Source organism: Lacerta agilis, chromosome 3 (assembly GCF_009819535.1).
Source record: "Lacerta agilis isolate rLacAgi1 chromosome 3, rLacAgi1.pri, whole genome shotgun sequence".
NCBI lineage: Eukaryota > Metazoa > Chordata > Lepidosauria > Squamata > Lacertidae > Lacerta > Lacerta agilis.
In genome coordinates this window covers 7,481,149-7,501,861 of record NC_046314.1, presented here as the reverse complement: position 1 = coordinate 7,501,861, position 20,713 = coordinate 7,481,149, and the positions used below count along the sequence as shown (strand labels likewise).

The window sequence follows — 20,713 nt, the reverse complement described above, 5'->3', positions numbered from 1 at the left end:
ATCTTGCACTGTGTAATGAAATATTACTATCTAAAATAGTAGCAAAATCACACTTCCCCTGTTTTTCCTCCATAATGGCAGAGGTGGACCACGTGATCCTTGGTGTGAGAATGGGAGTGTTACAAATACAGTGGACGCTCAGGTTGCAAACACGATCCGTGCGGGAGGTGCGTTCACAACCCGCAGCGTCACGTCTGCGCATGTGCGGGTTGCGATTCGGCGTTTCTGCGCATGCGCCGAAACCTGCAAGTAACCCATTCCGGTACTTCCGGGTTCGGCGTGGAGCGCAACCTGAAAACGCATAACCCGAGGTGTTCACAACATGAGGTATGACTGTACACAAGTGTCCCTTTTCTCATCTGTGAAATATTGTTGAGTACAGAAAGTTGGAAACAACCGTCTGATTGAGAGATGGGAGGCCCATTGCTATAAAACAGACATCTGTCAAAACATGATAATTTTATGCATGGAGGCGACATCTGTGTAGGAATCGGATGCACCTCTAGCTCAATGCTGCTTACACTGGTAAGAGCAGCTCTCCAGATTTTCAGGCGGGGAACATTCCCAGTTCTCTCTGGAGATGTCACTGGGGGATATACTTGGGATCTTCTGCTTCCAGGGCCGTCTTAAGCATATCCGGCGCCGTGGTCAAAGCTCCCTCCGGTGCCCCCCTCGTTTCCCGGAGTTGTCCACCTTTCTTTAGGGAGGACGGGGCTGCTGGCGGGGTTGGAGGAGGCGGGCAGCAGCTGGAGGGCAGCTCTGGCGGGGAAGAGGCTGGATGTGGTGATATGAGCGTACATACAACCTGTTAGCTATCAAGAGAATGCATTTCCCTTTCTGAACTGAGCATAACAGTAGTTAGCAGATTCTGGTACTAATATTGGAGAGCTCAACCAAATACTTCAAACCCTGTCCATACTGACACAATGATAAGTGGTCAGAGCATTGAACAAGGGGCCAGAATTGGCTATTAAAGAAGTAGGGGTGGGAAGGGAGATGATAAATATTTGGCTTACAGTTGTTTTCTGTCTCAAGTATCTGTTGCATCCTGTTTAGGTATTAATGTTATATATGCTTCTTTCCATGTATTTGGTATCTTTCCTCCTCTCAAAATATTGTCCATCACATCCTTCAGTACCGGAGTCAGTTGTTCGCTGAGAACTTTGTAATATTTCGCCGACAGTCCATCTGGTCCTGGAGATTTCCCTAACTTCATTCTTTTTATTGCCTCTTGTATTTCCAACGCCGTGATTTGAGCATTCAAGATATCTATCTTTTATTTTGGGATTTTCTCCAAATTGTATTTTTCCAGATATGCTTCTATTTTCCTTCCATTCTCTTTCTCCTGCTGGTATAAATTTTTATAATATCTTTGGAAAGCTTTTTAAATTTCCTTCGGATCTTCTGTTACCACCTCTCCAACTTCCAATTTATTGATTATATTCTGATTTTGTCTCTTCCTTAATTGCCAAGCTAACAGCTTTCCTGTCTTATTTGCTGATTCAAAATTCTTCTGTCTCATCTGTTTAATTTTCCACTCAATCTATTTTTCTGTCTCAAGTATCTGTTGCAAAATAAGGGACAATCTTATCATGTCCCTTTGAGGGACACATACAACTTTGAGCATGCACGTGTATGTGCAGAGCAAAATAACCCTCTTATACCTGGAACTCGTGTGCGCAGGAGGGTGGATCCAGCAAGTCTTTCTATCAGAAAACAATTGTGTAGATGTTTCCTACACAATTTTATTTCTAAATTTTGCATTTTACTCATTGCCAGCGTATGGGTACAATGACAAGCTAAACTTAAAAAGCAGTTATCTGAATTGGAAGAGAACTCCTTGCTCCCTAAATAAGTCAGCAAAAGGATTTGGGTGGTTGTGAATGTAATTATAACGTTCAGACATCTCACACTAGACTAGTGATCTCATGTTATGTCTCCAAAGATGTTTTAAAACTGGTTAAAGAAATGGTTGTGGACCAAAAGGTAACAGCAATCATGTTCCCTTGTAAAGAACAAAAACAGTGTCCAAATGACAAAGGCAGCCCATAATTATCAGCAGCCCATATTTCCACTGAGGTGGCAAGCTGTGATTATATCCTAAAATGTCAATGTATTCTTATCTTCACCCTTTTTTGCAGGCAGAATGTTTTTGTTTTCTGTAGATAGTCTCTCCAGGCACCTGGTCACAGATCAGGAAGAGAATCTGGAAGAGATTCAACGAACTCGTGGGTCGCATCCAGTTTCCATGAACTTTTTTCCAAATGCAATCATTGTCTGCATCATGTGAGAAGGGGATTTTTAGTGTAATGGCAGAAGCTTCCAAGATGTCCACTCATTTTATGCTGGGAGCAGCAACACAAATATTGCTTTAGGCCTGCCAAGGGTCCTTCCCAGGGCCAAAAGTTCATTTTGTGCTAGAACAAGTGCCTTCCAGATTAGAAGCCGTACAGAACCTTGCATACTGCTTTTGAACTTAGTAGTGCCACCATTACCTCCCAACATGGCAGGAACCCCTACTAGAACAAAATAAGAGGGGAGGGGATTATTAGGAACTTTTATCAGCCTGGGGGTGGGATAACCGGTTCACTGCAGCTCATGTTCCATTATGTTACTCTACCATTTCACTTCAGAACTAGGTCTAGACCTCGTTTAAAGTTGTGCCATTGAGGATATGTCAATGCTCTAGAGTAGTACAAGGTGTGGCACCAACATGTTCTTCCCCTGTGCTGCGTATTATGACTAAATGACCCCTGGGGACCCTTCTAACTCTACAATTCTTTAAGTCTATGAAGAGGTGTCACAGGTACCTTCACAATATGTATGCTGCTCCAACAGCTATTACTTTACTTATTACTTTAATAAAGCATGGATATTGCAAATTTGCTACAAAATGTTAGAAGTTTTGCCTACCACGGCAGTTGACTGCCTCCAGTGTGGCAGGTCTATCAGTGCTAGTACCAAAGGTCAAAAATCTGCACTGATTTGTGCAACTTCTGTGAAATCAGCAGCACACACAGAACTTTGTCACTGTGATGTACAGATGTAATAGTTATCAGTAATAAAATATTGCATGTTTCTGCTCTATGCATCCCGGAGCAACTTTTATTTTTTTTAAAAAAAGCCTGGACAAAGCATGTATAACTTAAAGCATGTATACCGGTAGTTTTATTGAAAAGGCTTTCCCTTAATAAATACAGCACTGGCTTTCATTTACTCCCAAGAGTGAACCTGTGATGTCTGTATGTAATATGGAAATAGGGCATTTTTTGCATTTTTTTGCATTTTTAATTAATATTAGACACAAGGAAGCATTATACATTTACAAAAATACTCTCAGGGAAACACAGTATAAGCATATTATGAAAGGGTTTTGTTTTTTTAAGCAGAACTGCCCCCCCCTTAATATATCTATAGTCTTACCATCTTCTGCCATAAGTGGAGCTATTTTGGCTAGTTTCCAAACGCCACCTCATAACTGAAGCTGCTATTTGTCCTAGGAGAGAAGCTGTCATTGGTGTTAATGGCAGTTTTCTTCCTGGAATGAACAGCAGCTGAGGGTGGGTGTGATTTCGTAATGATCACAGCAGAGGGGAGAAAGAGTTAAAATCCTCCTCTCAGTTCAAGGTCTTTATTCTCTCTCAGGCACACTGTCATGGAGTGGCTGGACACAGACAAATGGTGGGAGGCAGAAGCTGGGGAATCGCCAGGGGAACACGGCTCAGAGCCTGGGGATTGGTCGCGGAGCAACAATGAGTGATCTGAGGGAGAAACCTGGGAGGAGGTGTCAGAAGCTGAATAGGTAACAGGGTTTGGTGAGCAAGAAGAGGCTGTGGCAGAGAGCAGTCCAGAAGCAGAAGGAGAGGTGGGGTGGGTGTGTCAAGAGGCAGACTGCTGAAGCCAGGGAGTCTCCCCTTCCTGCTGTGACCAGCTCCCCTCCACCCTCGTCTCCCAGAACACCCTGAGCAAGCCTTGTTTTCTCTAATAAAGAGTTAACTTCATGTACTTCGTGTGAGTTATTGCTGGCTGGCTCCCTGACATACATGGTATAAAGATGAACAGTAACTGCACATTTTAACGTATTGTCCAGCTTGGCATAACAAATCAGTTTCTTGATTAGGTATAGGCTGAAGCTCTCATACACCCATAGTTCAGACCTTCTGAAGAAAAGTCTCAAATTGGATTCCCCTCCCCAATACTTTACACAAGAAAAGGAAACTTCACAAGATTAAGGTAGATGTGACTCTGAACCTGGGCGCAAGTGGTACAGAATAATTTTTTCCTTGATCCTTTCAAAGTTGTTAGCATTGCTGCATCAATTGTTCTACAGAGTCCTTCCCCTGTGACCAGATGCAGTATGGGAATGGCATTGACGAAGCAGCTCCAACTTCTCCCTGAACATTAGAAATCCACAAGGGGGGAAAAGAGGAATAAATTAGGATTTATTAATATCCTATTCAATTTGCCTCAATTATTATTGCAGCAACTCCCATCCTACCATTTTGTCCCTGTTTAGTCATAATCAAGGCTAGCTTGCTACATTATCCCATATGTAGGATATAAGATGAAAGGTAAATAGGAACATAGTTATAGCCATGATCAACCAAGAAAACGTGAGAAACCACTTGTCTTTCCGTACCTTCATATTCATTGCAATTATTCCAAGTTCAAACATATTTTCCTTTCCTGTTCGCTGGAGGATATCCTGGACAACAGTCTGGCATGCATCCATGGGAGACAAGCCCTGAAAGGTAAACAAAACCTAAAACCAGTTTCTTTCACCACTCATTTCTATTCTATGTATCTAAGCAGGTTTTAATTCCTGCCCTCTCGATGCTGCTTACATTGACCAACAGACCGAGATGTAAAAGCAGATGCACATTGCTCTTCATTTTATCTGTTTATACATTAAATCACACAGTACACTGCAAGGCATAATTTGGACTGTTCAACAGAGGGCAACGTAAGGATTACAACTGCAGAAAATGCCAAAAGGACATTCTGCGGTAATTTCATTTATCAGGAGCATGTGCCAGGATTTATTTGTGCAAGAATTCTTATATTAGAACTCAAATCCTTATCTCAGAATTGTGCTGCTGATCAATGGATTGCCACCACCTCTTAACAAATTGGTGAAACGTGTCTAGTCCCTCTATGATTGGTTTGGTCTCACAAGGGTCCGTAAGAAAGTGGTCTAGTGAACAGAGCATCGCTTTCTTGTATTAAGAGGGCTGGGTAAAAGTTTTAACATGGCTGGCAAGCTTCCATGAACAGACAAGGGAAGGAATGTTTTACATATAAAGTGCTAGAGTCTAGATTGCATCCTCCTCTTCAGCACTCTGTCCTCTGGCTAACTTTGAGTACTGATGTTTTCAGCTTCTGCCTACCATTTGGCCTTTCTTTCTGCTCTTTTCAATCACCTATGTCAGAGGTATGTTCCTTGAAAGGGACTGTTGCCCCAAACAATTTATTAAGAAAGTCTACACCGCCCTCTTCTCTAGCGCATAGCTATCAACTTGTCCATTTTCTTGCAAGGAATCCTATTTGGAATAAGGGAATTTCCCTTAAAAAAAGGGAAAAGCTGACAGCTATGCTCTAGTCTAGCGGGAGGGTTCAATCATTTCTAGTCAACACATTATGGTTGAAAACCACTTCCCTTTCCCTTACTAGCTAGTCTCTCTTCCTCTCCTCTCTCCCAGTGATGCTTCAAAGTACGCATGCTTGAGACCCACTGATGACATACCTGTTTCATTAACAGGGCTGCATGAAAACAAGGACAGAAACACATAATCTTGTCTCCATCACCAGTAGCTGATGGGATAAAAAAAGATGTACTTGTGAATAAGTGTTCTGTGTTAAATAAGAAAACAGAATTGCAATGCATCTATATACAAATCTCTCCTCTTCTATCATACATTGTTGGAGTAGGACAATGTCTGGTTTCAGCGGATAATACCAACAGAGAAACACTTTGACTAGACTGTTCCCAAAGTATATTTTCTCGTACTCTCTGTATTGTCTTGGATTTAGTAGCTTGTATCACAATGGCAAAAATCGCCTCCAATCGGAGAAATTTTTACAAAACCTGTGTTGTTTTCCACTCCATGCTTTTAGGAAATAGAGGCTGAGGCTGCAATCCAAGGCAAACAGGTAGAAGCAACAGTAACTATAATGGGGCTTACTTCTGAGTAAACAAGAATATGATTGCACTGTAAGGCTGCAAACCTACACACACTATGGTAAATCCTGCTGAACTCAATGGTGCTTATAGCAGAGACATAATAATAATAATAATAATAATAATAATAATAATAATAATAATAATAATAATATTTTATTTATACCCTGCCCTTCCCAGCCAAAAACCGGGCTCAGGGCAGCTAACACTAATTAAAATCACAGCAAAAACATAAAAACAATCAATTTAAAATACAGATTAAAATACAAATTCAAAATTAAAACAGCAGTCTCATTTTCAAATAGCCCACCAATAAAAGAATGAAGCATAAGTATCAAACAGAAACCAAACCAAAGGCCAGGTGGAACAGCTCCGTCTTGCAGGACCTGCGGAAAGATGCCAAATCCCGCAGGGCCCTGGTCTCTTGTGATAGACTGTTCCACCAAGTCGGGGCCAATACGGAGAAAACAGGATTGCAATGTAAAAGATTTATGTGAATGTGTGGTTGATGAGTAATTGGGGGGGGGGGGCTAGCAGCACTCAGCCATGAAACTCACAGGCCAGTCACTCACTCTCAGCCTAACTTACCTCACAGCCTTATTGTGAGGATAAAATGGGGAGGAGGACTCCTATGTAAACCACCTTGAGGAAAAGTGGGATATAAATGTAATAAATAACCAACAGATAACATTTGCAACTATGGCTGGGATACTTTTTTTGCAACAAACATTTGTACATGATCCTCATTCATCCCTCAAAACGCTTTAGGTGAATGTTTATTTCTAAGGACTAAAAAAGCCAGACAGTTCTTAACAGTTATCCAAGCAGCTTGGAAACAGGTGTGACAGTTTTGCTAAGCCCTTGCTAGAGCAACAGAAAATACTAGTGTTAGCATAACAAGGTTAGTGCATGAGATTTGGATAGGTGTTTTTTTAAAAAATAAAAAATAAAAGGAAAGAGGCTACAGGGTATTCCTATTTTAATTAGCCAAGGTATGGAATTGTAACAACAGGTTAAGTGCAGGGGAACAAATAAGCCTACATATTTCAGGTCTCTCCGTCTTTTTTTTTGGAGGGGAGGACTAATGTTTCCTGTGTTTATCAGCAGATTTTGCTGCAATAATGATTTCTTCAACATTCCAGTTTCCCTTTGCCTGACTTCAAGGGCACTGCAAAGCTATAGGGAACTGCCTTGCGCAGACGATGAATGGGCAAATCTGTCCATTTTGGTTTCTCCGTTTCTTATTTTTCTAATCTGAAATTCGGTTCTCAACATTTCCAAATCAGTCTGCAATTTTTTTTCCTTAAAAAAAGTCCTCATACACGCATACTTGCAAACTAGTTTTCCCTAATATAATGCAATACATACATACACATTATATGCCCACTTTAGATGTATTTTATAATATATTATATGCGTTTTACACACCCTTTACCCTACTATATCATAGCTGTCAACTTTTCCCTTTTTTAAAGGGAAATTCCCTTATTCCGAATAGGATTCCTCGCAAGAAAAGGGAAAAGTTGACAGCTATGTACTATATGCATTTTTGTAAACGTTACTTGGCTGGAGAACTGCGCCACAAAATTCAGAGAAGTACAAATTTTGAATGATGGCTGAGTTTCGATTCACATATTGTTTCCGAAAGTGCAAATTACACAGAATAATGACGTTAATGCCCCAGAGACCCATAATGTGGCCCTCTTTGTGCTGGTGGCAAGAAAGATTAGGAAGAAGAATCATAAAATTGCAGTAAACTGTAAGTGAGAATCATAGGTCTAAATAGGAAAATACTGTATGCTATGTGGAGACACACAAGTTATGCATGCACCTGTGTTCTATGATTCTAATGGTTTAGGCAGAGGTTCTGTTTTTATACATAGATTTATAGAGATTTATTGCTTTGGTAGTCTGTACGGTTTTGTCATGGCCTATGACTAATACAATAAAGCTATACACACACCCTACTTGCTAGGAAAAAGGTTGTGTTGCCTTCAAATGCAAACAAAATTGACTTTCTCCCCCATCCTCACCACAGATATATTCTTCCTTTTAAAACTGTGTTCATGGCCCAACTAATCTCTGAACAGTCCTGTTAAGTAACATCACATACTCACTCTTCCTGATCTCATACCCTAACATTGCTTTGTTATTTCTGGCTAGTGTGCTCCTTTCAACAACTGCACCAACATGAGCTCAGCAAAACAGAATCTTGATTTGGGAAGCAGGGAGATGGCCTGTTGTGTTTAGAACCCTTTAAAATAGAAAAGTGGACAATTTTCATTTCTGGCATGAGTACAAGAGGTAAATGTTTCCATAATTTGTGGATTCTTGGAAGGCCAATTAAACTACCGGCAGGATAAACTGTAGAAGAACCTGGAGTAAAAATTAACATCAAGGACGTTAACTGGCTCATGGGAGATTTCAGCTCTAGATATGCATCAATGTATTTAAACATAAACAGGTATGCAAATCTTTTAATTATTACTACTAATACATACCTACTGCAGCTCCTACCTAGAAAGAAAGAAATTATGTTACTTTGGAAGCAGCGTGATTTGAATTAATTATTCTCAGAGCCATAAAGAAAGTGACAGCACAATTCTAACTCCCTGATCAGTATGGCTGGGAAAGGTTAAGAATTAGGCGGAGGTGTCCCTCTGCTGGCAGGCGAGCTCCACTGCAACAGATGCCCCTGAAAGTGTGGGTGGTTGAGACGCTACTGTCAGCAGTAGCCAGTGTAAGGCACAGAAACAGGGTAGAGGGGAGAGCTGGGTAAAGCTACCTCTCTATCCTGTCCAGACAAGAGCCCACTCCAAACCCCTTGGTTATTCCAGGCTGGAGCCGGTGTAGCAAAATATTAAGAACAAAAAAGTCCCCCTTCCCCCCTGGTTGCTGTGAGTAGCAGGGCTTTGGATGCAATCAGCGGCATCGCAACTGGGGGGGGTGGGGTGCGCCCTGGGTGCCATGTCGGGGGGGGGTTGACAAGAAGGTACCCTGCAGGGCTCGTGGCAGCGTAAGCAGCCAGCGCCCCAGTGCAGCCGCATGTGGAGGATCCTCCGTTCGGGGCTGCAGCCGCAAGCCGAGAATCCCGCGTTGGGGACAAATCACTATGTACGGCGCATGTGCGGCACCGCACACATGCGCTGTACATAGCGGTCTGCTGCCAGCGCCGCTCGAGCGCCGTACAGACAGCAGTGGGATCCCTCCATCGCTGCTACAGCCACATGTAGAGGATCCTCTGTTCACGGCTGTAGCGGTGACGGAGGGATCCCGGCACCATCCATACGGCGCTGGAGCAAACCGCTGCCGGCAAACCGCTGAGTACAGCGCATGTGTGGCTACACTTTGTACGGCGCATGCATCGTATGTAGTGGCGCCGCACATACGCCCTACATAGCAACGCCCCGCCCCGGGTGTCACAATGCCTTCGTTCTCCCCTGGATGCAATGGTGGCTCCATTGCTTCCCAACCACATTTAGGGTTTTTGTTATTATTATTATTATTATTATTATTATTATTATTATTATTAATCACTCAGCTTGCAGACAGACCTCCACATTTCAAAAAAGACAATAGGTTTTTATGTTGCAAAATGTTGCCTTTTGTCACGGCTACTCTTGCCTTTGATGTTGCTGTGAGTAACGGCCGGCTCAAGCGTTGAGCTTTAAAAGCTGTTTATTAGACATTGGTAATTACAGATTGATAAATCATGACTTCTACAAGGTCATCCTAAAAAAATGGCAATGGATGGAAACAATTTTGGTTGTTAAGGCTGCAATCCTTTGCACACCTGACCAGAGAGTAAGCCCCAGTGACCATGGTAAGACTTACGTCTCAGGTAAAGATGTAAAGGATTGTGTGGCAAGGCTCTTTCCTACCTTGAACTATTTTCTATACTTGTGTGTTTTTAGTAACTATATTTCTTTAATGAAATATGTATACCGCCCATCATCCGAAGATCACAGGGCAGTTTGCAACATAAAAAGACGAAACACATAGTAAAATAAAAGCAAAAGAAGCCAATAACCCTTACTTCCACAGACACATTTAAATGAATAGTAATATTAATCAGCCAAATGCCTGGTTGGAGAGAAACTTCTGAATATTTGTGTTTCTATACACTTCTTAATAATAACAAAATGAATATTACTAATTGTTCCAGAGATACCTGTGTGATCACATAACTACTGCTGACAGTGGAGTGGGAAGTACTGTTACTACTCAAGTTACTTTTTAGGAGTATTATGGTTGAGTACTTGTTTCTAAATGCTGTATCCTACTACCATTCCTTTGCTCCATACAATTGATCTTGGCATACCTCTTTATCAGCATACAGCCCACATCCCGGCATCGGAGAATCTCCCACTCTTCCTGGATATTTAAAAGGTGCTCCGGAAGTAGAAACCCCTAAACATTATTTTTTTCCAAATCAGCAAAATATTGGCAGTTATTCTGATAACAATAGAAGAATGGTTATACGAGACAGCGGAAATGATGGAGCTAACTGAATCATTATCTTTTATTCACTACACACACCTCACTCTCTTTCATGCATTTGGTTTATATCCTCGGTGAAAAACTGTCAAATGACACAGCTTCTCCGCTAACGAATTCTGCTGCATTCACAGACTGTGAATGTTACACAGTGCTAACAACTGTAATCAAGCTCTTTTTTTTAAGGGTTCATAAGTCCCCTGTAAATACTAACACAGATGGATCTTTCTCATGACAGACTCTGCTTCCTTCTCCCCTCCAATAAAGCAAGTGTATTATTTCGCTTCCTGTAAATGATGAGAAGACCCACACAGCTAACTAGCAGCAGTTGTATAACATAAGGCAGGGATGAAACTCATTATTTATTTGGTTTATGCTGCTCCCCCTTACCAACTGTTATATTTCCAAAGGTATCCAAGGCAATCAAACCTAATGAAAAGACAAAAATAGAATAAAAGAATTAACTTACCAAGCAACACTAGGAATATTGCTTCAAATAACAGTCTGTTAGCTACTGAAATTTTATAATTTCCCCATTTAAAAAAAATATGCAGGAGTATTTATCTGAAATTTCCTAGACAACAGAGTGAAACCCAGATGACATCCTCGTTTCATCCCAAGTCTGTTATACTGTCACCTTGCAACTTTCTAATGATATGGGTGAGTGCACTGTAGAATTCAATATTGTTAAAAAAAACAAAACAAGCATGTGGTTGTGATATCTGGAATAGAGAGAGATCCAGGTAAAATAAGTATATATTGCATAAATTCTGTACTAGTACACTTGTTAACCAACCCTTCCACTTTGAGAGGGTAGCCGTGGGGAAAGTGGGGGCAGAGAAGTCTGCTTTTCATGCCCTTGATAATGCATTAACCCAGAATCATGTTTAACTAGTATCACTGTGATATATGATCTTAAAATTATCTGAATATTTTGGATTATTTTGAGATTGTTTATATACATCCAGGCATATTGTACAGGTACTGAGGTTTTATTTACCCTCCCTACAAGCTGGGTTAACCTCGGGAAAAAAAATGGTGGACAACAGCAAGATAAGATAAGGCAAGGCTGTTACAAGCCTGGCTTTTATCTTCTATTACCGTGCTCCTACAAGGTGCAGTAAGATACTTTTAATTGGACTTTTAAGCATTGTGTTTTAATCTCTCGTTAAATTCTGGATATGGGCCGCACTAAACGACCAAGAGATTCTGATGAGGCAATTCCTCCCCCGAGGCACAAACAGTCTAAGGTAGACTCGCTGCTCCCTAAATATACAGGTCCTGAGTAACTGCCAGTGTAAATGATTGTCATAATTTCTACTGAAACATCTTTTCAGACATCACTTTACAAGCAACTGCATTTAGATTATCTTTCATTTTTTATATGCTGCCTAGCACACAGTAACTGTTTTGAGAGGCTAAACTTGGTGCTGTTTTAGAACCAGCAGAAATATCAAACCAAACACCAAATTTCCATGAGTCCTTTATGATTTTGGGAACATAACAATAGTTTGTGTTATAAAGCCATCATTATATGCAGTATACCTGCTCTTTATGGTGCACTACTGCCTCTGGCCAAACTGGCCTTGCAAGTGTTTATAAGGCTTTAAGTTGCATTCTGGAAACAGCCAAAACAAGTATCAAGAAATGTGGCACTGCTGGAAAAAAGAGAGCAGTAGTTTTGATGTGACTGTAAGGACGTTCAGTGGTTGCTCATGAGAAATCAGCCAAACGCAGAACTTCTAAAACAAAGTTCTTTATTGTGCAGATATTTACAGTGGAGCAAAAGTTCAAACGTCCATCTCATCCCTCTGCAGAGTCCAGGAATGAACCCTTCTGGTTCTTTGTCCAGCAAAAAAGGCGCAGGATCCTGAACCCCCGCCTCCCCCTTCCACTTCCTTCCTGTCTGCGAACTCGGGGCGTGGGAAACTGTCCCTGTTCCCCGCTTCCCCCTTGGTGCTCAGGCTCTGCAATCTCTTCATAGTCCCTGCGCCGACTTCCTGCCTCTAACTCCCCCTCCCCACTGGAGGAATGGTCGCTTCCTGCTGAGGAGGGGGATGACGAACTGGTGAACAAAGGGGGTGGGGTTCCCTGTACTGCAAGCGCTCCGGGGATACTACCTGTCGTGGGGAGGGGGGTTTCCTGACAGTGACTTTCACAGATTCTTATTGGACTGTCTTCATCCCAAGAAAAATGCTGCATTTCTTCCATCCTAAATATGCAGAACACTTTTGGAACAAAGTTATTGTTTTTAAATGTAAAGTATTTATCGATATACAGTTCTTGAGGTTTTTAAAAAGAAAAGTTCCAACGTTTCCCTGAGAGAAATTTAATAGAATCTTCTGATTCTACGGAAGACAGCAGCGACAAATGAATTGAGAAAGGGTTCCCTGAAAGTTCAAAGTGGCTACAATAGGAAAACACAGCCTAAGATACTTCTCTTCTCCCACCCCTCCTATTCATTACATTTAAATTGATTGTTTTTATGTTTTTAGTGTGATTTTAATTAGTGTTAGCTGCCCTGAGCCCGGTTTTTGGCTGGGAAGGGCGGGGTATAAATAAAAAAATTATTATTATTATTATTATTATTATTATTATTATTATTATTACATTAATAGTGATGACTCTTTCAATCCTAGATCAGGACTTCTGCCACATCTTAACAATAAAGGGGAAATGGTAGCTGTTCCATAGAAATGTTTGTGTGCTGCTAGCTTCACCACTTCTGCTGTGCATATCTAACATGGGAATATGTATGTAAACAGTGAATTTTTTAAAGAAGGTGGAAGATTTACCCTTCAATTACTTTTAAAAACCCTGTGATTCTACCTACAGTACTTGGGAGTGACACTGGACTCATTTTCAAACAAACTTGCATAGGATTGGAAGGCAACTGCTTATTTACAGTTGTTCTGTCAACTGGATATTTACAATGTCACTTTGAGGCTAAAATCATTTACTCACTTACCTAGGAGTAAGACTCAATGAAATCAATGTGGCTTTGTCTTCCCCCCCCCCCCCGCTTTTAAAATGTGGCTTACTCTGAGTAGACATGTATAGGATTGCACTATAAGGCTTAGATCCTATCCTAAGCACCCTTAGAGCCAATGTATTTATGTTGTCTCTTGTAATGGAGATGGTGGGTACAATTGCCAGACCTGGAACAATTGCCAGGTGATTTTCAATTATTTCAAGGCAGGAATTAAAATATTTTTTCCTAGTCACCATTTCCTTTAAACCCAACCTTATAGTTTTCTTATAGCTTTTATTAAGCCATAGCACCCTCCTGAGGCAGAACAAAGAACAGGGTGTACAAACTTTTGCAGGATACTGAACAGGGCAACATTTTCTGGAATGGAATGCCTAGCACTGCACTAGGCAGAAGAATGCCTAACCTAGATTTCTGTAGGCACTCAAGTAAAAAGATCTAGCAATAAGTTCTATTTACTTCCTATTGGTCCCCTGGCCACAGAAAGTGAAGTTATTAGGATGAATGAGAGAGCATGCTATACTCCATGATCTCATGGCAGCTCCCTGAATTTTCCAGGCACAATGTCACTTATATTGAAGCTTTCTTGATATTCTATGTCCGCTAAAAAAGAGGCTACATTTAAACTAGAGATGTATGTCACTGACATATGTATGTCAGGCAGAAAAGAAACCACAACTTCTGTTTGCTGCAGCCTTCTGCACATGTTCATGTGTTCATTGAGATAGATGTGGATGCTGCTGTCATGCATGACACAATACACAAAGACCCGCATGCTTGGATATAAGGAAATGGAATATGTAGGAAATTACCATGCTGGAATCATCCCAGATTGTTTCCAAAACTTAGATTAATTCCTGTATTATTTCAGAAAGTCTGTAAAAGTTGCCAGTTAATACATAAGAATTAATTAACCACAGCATCTTATGCACCAGTAAATTCTTGGTAGCATAAACATACAACTAGAAAATGGCACGTTAATGCCTCCACAGTTACAAAAAGAAGACGACCCAGCATGTCCCATAAAAGTGTTATTTTAATAAAAAAAATATTACTTACCCAATGTATCATGTTTCTTCAAGCTCTTTCCCTTTTCTAAATATTCCTACAGAAAAGATAAGACTAGAATGAATTATGCTATCAGATGCCACCCATATGTAATGAAAGTTTTTTCTCCAAGTAGAAATCTGTTAAGTAAGCAGAACGTATCTTCTTATGTATAAGTAACATCCAGAAGTTGTATCTTGCGGGGATTCTTTGCTGGAGCTTCCCGCGTGTAAGTTTAGGCCACCTACACACAGGATTCCAGTTGCTGGGGATCTGCGGCCAGCACCTCACATGCGTAAAAGCACGGGCGCCGGCCGAGCCTGCGAACGGAGCGGCCGATAATTCTGGAGCATAAACTCGCACCGTACCGCTGTCCGCCAGGCTAAATCTGAAGGTGCGTGAGTGGTTCGGATGAAAATGCCTCGTGAAAATATCTACAAACACTTGCGACCTCCTGAGTTACTCTAAAGTTACATACCCAAGCATAAAGGCTAAATAGACCCCAAAAATTTTAAATTAAGATGAAATAAAGACAGACAACGTTACTTCTTTGAATGGCTTTGGCTGACCCGCATAGGCTTTTACACTTCACTATTCCTAGCCCTATTCTAAGCTTTTCCTAAGCTAACAGACCCTGCACCGCCAAATCTTCCGCAATGCTAAGGCTAACTAAAACTATACCGCCAAATCTTCCGCGATCTAAGCCTATGCTAAAACTAAAGCTATCTAAACCTTTACCGCCAAATCTTCCGCAAGCTAAGACCTAACTACATCTGCACGCGCTTCAAACCCGTCCAACCCATCCAACCCGCTCCCCAAAAACCCCGTTAACTAAACTGAACTAAACTGAAGATAAGCAACAAAAGAACCCTAAAGCGGGGAGCCGCAGCCTTTTATTGATAACCAAGTGCAACGTCATGATCGATATATTTACCAATAGAAACGCTGTTGCTGCCCCCAAAAAAGGCGGGAAGCAGAATAAACGACCATTGACAACTTCAAAACCTCTGGAACTAACATTTTAGGCGGAGGGATCTCAGTGGCAAGATGCCTACTGAGCCCTGCTTTTGCTTTCACTTTTACGCGGAAGAACACATAAAATAGTACATAAATAATCATTAAATTAAGCAAATAACCGCGGGTTCAAAGGAACCCACGAAGTGTATTCCCACAGTATCTGAAACATAGTTTCTCCTAAATTTTATGTGGGTTCAGAGGGAGAAATTGTTGGGCTCTTCTGATCATTCTGTCAGCGCAAGCATTGTAGGCTTGCTAGACAGAACAACCTCCACTCTCCTCCTCCCATGTGCTGTTCCACAGGTTCTCTGAACACTCCAGAGCCAATTTTGGGGATGGGGGCACACAGGGGGGAAACGCTGATGGGATTCATTAGTTGAATTCCACCCTCAGTCTTGGGACTATTCTAAGGGCTGGTAACTCACAGCCCATGGCCACTGGCAGGGGTTTTCCAACACATTAAGAAGCAGCATAACTTCCCAGCTAGTTTCATGCTAGGTGAGATGAGGAAACGTTAACTTTAGAAAGGAGAAATAAGCAGAATTTCAATCTATTTTTCTCTCCTTTCCGAGCCACCCATAGCTGATCCTTCCTCGGCACAGTCAGCATGAACTTAGGCCATTGTCCATGCAGTTGTGAAGCACTTTGGCCAACAGAACATTAGTAGTCAGTTAATTTGAATTCTATTTCTGACTATCTGATGCATGACATTTTGAAAATGTCACATCAGGTGCCCCCTTTGTTGTTTGAAATGACTTCAATGAGACTTCTTGATAATTTATGAGAGTCGGGATGCTCAGAACATCCGCAAGGATATTTATTCCTAATGTGAATTATTCTGCTACTGCATAATGAATTCACATCACTATTGTTCCAAAGTACAGCATTACCTGATAAGCTTCTGTACTCTGCTTACTCATCATGCTTTGGTTATCTTCCACAGTGAAGCCTTGGTCTTCTGCAAAAGCCACAGCACCATCCCCAGCCAGAAAACTGTGTGGAGTTTCTTCCATGACCTTACGAGCTACAGCGAGAGGAGTTCCAATTCTTTATCAGCAGAAAGAATATAATTTGAAATGGGGTTTGTTCCATATATACTTTTAAAGAACTGAGTTCTATGGTTAAATGCAATGATAAGAATATGAAGAGCTAAACCATTAGGCTCTAAGGAATAAAAAAAATTCTGTGAAAAGCATACAGTGGTACCTCGTGTTACGTACCGTCCCCCTTATGAATGCTGCGGATTACGCGCTCTGCTAACCCGGAAGTAGATGCCCCTTGTTGCGACCTTTGCCCCGGGATGCGAGCGGAAGTCGCGCTTCGGCGGCGGAGCAGCAGCAGTGGGAGGCACCATTAGAGAAAGCATGCCTCATGTTACGAACGGTTTCCTGTTACGAACGGATCTCCGGAATGGATTAAGTACATAAGTGCTGGGAGTTGCATTCCACCCTTGCTGCAGATGTGTGGGCTTGTCACATGTCTGTTTACATTCCAGCACGGATTGTTGGGAGTCTCGTGAGCGGAACATCCGCTCTGTATTGCTTTTGTGTTCTCTCTCTCTACGAAAAGAACGACAAGGAGAGAAGCCATGTTTTCTTTGTCCTGATTTATGTACAATAAATGTAGTCTAGTATCCACGCCTCCAGCCAGATCTGTTGTGTGTTTACTCTGCTGAGTAATGTGTGCTCATGCACAGCAGCGTGAGTCGCTGACACATGTCAGAGGTGGATGACTGATGGATCTCCACAGCAGCAAGGCTGAGAAGGGAGATGCTCCAGCTGGGGCCTGTCCAGCTGGGTTTCCATCCCACGGTTCTGACAGTAACATGAGGTACCACTGTAATTAAATAATAATAATCTCAGAGTTTTTGGTGCCAGGCTGGCGACCTCTGATGCATAGCAAGGTATAAATACATACCCATGCAAGGCTGCCACAGCTCCAAAACGCCCAGGTTGTCCTTCCATTATTGCTGCATCACATTGGATTATGCCCTGTTTATTTGGGTAGCCTCCCCGTCCTATTACAAAACATCCTGTTTTCTCATCGTTCTCAATATCTGAAAACATTTTTTAAAGAAAAAAAAGTGTTTTAAAACCTTTTCTTTCTATAGCTATATCCTGGAGCACATTCAAAGCACATTTTCTCCCTCAAAGAATTCTGGGTGCAGTACTGTTGTTAAGGGTTGCTGGGAATTGTAACTTTGTGAGAGGAAAACTACAGCATCCAGAATTCTTTAACAGGAAAATGTGCCCAAGATTTCATATTAGCATTTGAAAATTAGCAATCAAAAGTATCCAGTGTACAACAATTAACCATTAATGTATGATTAACTGCATGTGCTTTAATAAGCGAAGTGTCTGTATTATTATTTTTGACCTGGTTGGGAAACAGTATTTTCCATGATGGACTGATATTAATGATAATACATAACTATTGGTTAAAGGTCAATTAGTCCTGAATTCATCTCAGTTACATACAGTGCTTTTTTTCTGGGAGTATACAGGGGCACACATTTTGTGAATCTTCATACTTTTGTTCATACATTTACTGTATTTATTTCCCCCGATTTGAACGATAAAATTGTTATTTTCTTGAGTCAAAATGAGAGTACCCCTAAACATTTTTTTAAAAGAAAAAAGCACTGGTTACATATACCGTGTTTCTCCTAAAATAAGACACCGTCTTATATTTTTTTTCGCTCAACAAAACACAGTATGGCTTATTTTCAGGGGATGTCTTATTTTAACCGCGTCGCATCAGTACGCTGCATAGCCATGCCTCTCCAGGCTGTTTTAATGGGAGGTACCACATCACTATGGCTTATTTTCGGGGTATGGCTTATTTTTGGGGAACGGCTTATATTTCGCAAATGCATAGAAATCCTGCTATGGCTTATTTTATGGCCATGTCTTATTTTAGGAGCAACAGGGTATATCCATGACTTGACAAATGGCACAAACATACTCTTCAACTTTTGATCAAGTAAAACAGCTACACTTCTTTTACAATAAGCACACAAATAATTCCCTATATTACTATGAGCAAGCAAAATAAAGGTGGGATTTTCAAAATATGTATTTCCTCAACCACTTAGAAACTTACATTGTATAAAGTATACATTTTTCACATTGTTAAAATGCTAGTTTTGAGTTTCCAGTGGCCAAAAAGGCTGTACCATTCATATACACAAAGGGAAGCAATTGTCACAAATTCTGCAACCTTTCTATGTGGCAGTCATATTTGTGGTGCATCACCTTTACATATCTGCCATCTTTATTTTGATCAGATAGGTGGACAAAATTGACATCTTATGTCATTCATATGCCACTAGATATAGCATGAAACAGTAACCTTTATAAGTAAGTTACAGGTAGGTAGCTGTGTTGGTCTGCCATAGTCAAAACAAAAGAAAAAAGAAAAAAATTCCTTCCAGTAGCACCTTAGAGACAAACTAAGTTTGTTCTTGGTATGAGCTTTCGTGTGCATGCACACTTCTTCAGATAAGATAAAGGACTCCTGGATAATAATAATAATAATAATAATAATAATAATAATTTATTATTTGTAACCCCAGCCACTCTGGGCAGCTTCCAACAGAGATTAAAAATACATTAACACACCAGTCCTTAAAAACTTCACTAAACAGGGATGCCTTCAGATGTCTTCTAAACGTCAGGTAGTTGTTTATCTATTTGACATCTGATGGGAGGTCGTTCCTTGCTCCAATAGGACAGTACCTTCCACTGCACCTGAGGGCAGCAGGCTAGTGTGCAAAGTGCAAACTGGACTCAGGCCAGGACGAAAATAAACAATGGTTTCCTCTATTTTTGTTATTTAAAGTATGAAACAAATTCCAGTTGCAATGATTTTTAACTCCAGGACAAGGCCGTTTCGTTTATTCTTCATATCATATCTTTATGAAAGAATACACATAAAAAATTATATATAGAAAATTATAATAAATAATATAGCAATTCATGTAGCAAACACAGACACCTTACCTGTCGTTTCTTAGTTTTATGGTCAAACTTTTTATGGTCAAAGTTTTATGGTACACTTTGACCATAAAACTAAGAAACGACAGGTAAGGTGTCTCTTTGCTACATGAATTGCTATATTATTTATTATAATTTCTATATGTATTTTTTTATGTGTATTCTTTCATAAAGATATGATAAAACATAGATATACTTTCTCTGGATGTTGGAATGCTTGTCACACAATTGTTTTGATAGAAATGACTAAATGGATAATATTGTCAGAAGATATAAGTTTAATTTGAGATTCTTTATTGTTCCAGATGATGAAGAATAAACAAAACAGGGCCTTGTCCTGGAGTTAAAAATCATTGCAACTGGAATTTGTTTCATACTTAAAACAACAAAAATAGAGGAAACCATTGTTTATTTTCGTCCTGTCCTGAGTCCTTGCAACCTTTCTATTTTATTTCCTGAATTCCCCAAGGACTTCCAATTTTTTCATTTAGTGTGCAAGGTGTGCAGGCCCAGGTACTGCAGCGCTCCCAGCACTGGACATTCCTTGAACCCCAGCATCTACAGCAGGCATCCCCAACCTGCAGCCCTCCATATGTTCTGGCCTACAACTCCCATGATCCCTAGCTAACAGGACCAGTGGTCAGGGATGATGGGAACTGTAGTCCAAAACAGCTGGAGGGCCGAAGGTTGGGGGTGCCTGATCTACAGCCTGAGGCAGCTGCCTCACTCTGCCTCATCGGAGTGCTGGCCCTGGAACGTCGCCCGTTGCTAGGCAGCGAAAGAAGGGTTTTTTTGTCGTTGGTTTTTTTTTTTTTTTACTCAGCCTTCCCTCCTTCACATTAATTATCCTTCCCCTCCGTCACTACCTGCCATGGCCTCCTGGAGGCAGTCGGTCGCTAAGCCCCCCTCGAGTAGCAGCTGCTTCATCCTCTCCACGGCAGGGAGCGAAAAGGCCCAGGTTCCCGCGGCGGCTGCCATGGCGACGCCCGA

General features: G+C 41.1%; 1 protein-coding gene across 2 annotated transcripts; it reads right to left on the bottom strand.

Moving 5' to 3' along the window:
- Window positions 1-3,927: 3,927 nt before the first annotated feature.
- LOC117043244 (N(4)-(Beta-N-acetylglucosaminyl)-L-asparaginase-like) lies at window positions 3,928-20,711 on the bottom strand. 2 transcript variants are annotated; one of them, XM_033142721.1, is made up of 10 exons: window positions 20,590-20,711; window positions 17,646-17,784; window positions 16,619-16,775; window positions 14,724-14,769; window positions 11,066-11,104; window positions 10,500-10,588; window positions 8,680-8,695; window positions 5,744-5,811; window positions 4,640-4,744; window positions 3,930-4,394 (listed from the first exon to the last, which is right to left on the bottom strand). In XM_033142721.1, exons 1-10 carry the CDS (start codon window positions 20,699-20,701, stop codon window positions 4,302-4,304), a joined length of 864 nt encoding a protein of 287 aa, XP_032998612.1. In that variant the 5' UTR covers window positions 20,702-20,711; the 3' UTR covers window positions 3,930-4,301. The 2 variants fall into 2 exon arrangements, with proteins under 2 accessions (XP_032998613.1, XP_032998612.1); XM_033142722.1 differs by lacking the exon at window positions 17,646-17,784 and having other exon boundaries at window positions 3,928-4,394; window positions 16,619-16,752.
- Between the last annotated feature and the right edge of the window lie 2 nt (window positions 20,712-20,713).

What these genes read in the sequence shown, in the direction of transcription:
- LOC117043244 (XM_033142721.1), bottom strand. Translation starts at nt 20,701, where the DNA reads ATGGCAGCCGCCGCGGGAACCTGGGCCTTTTCGCTCCCTGCCGTGGAG. An exon ending in CCTCCAGGAGGCCATGGCAG is followed by an intron (nt 17,785 to 20,589) that starts GTAGTGACGGAG and finishes AAATGTTTTCAG; the next exon opens with ATATTGAGAACGATGAGAAA. An exon ending in CAGCCCTGTTAATGAAACAG is followed by an intron (nt 4,745 to 5,743) that starts GTATGTCATCAG and finishes TTTACCTTTCAG; the next exon opens with GGCTTGTCTCCCATGGATGC.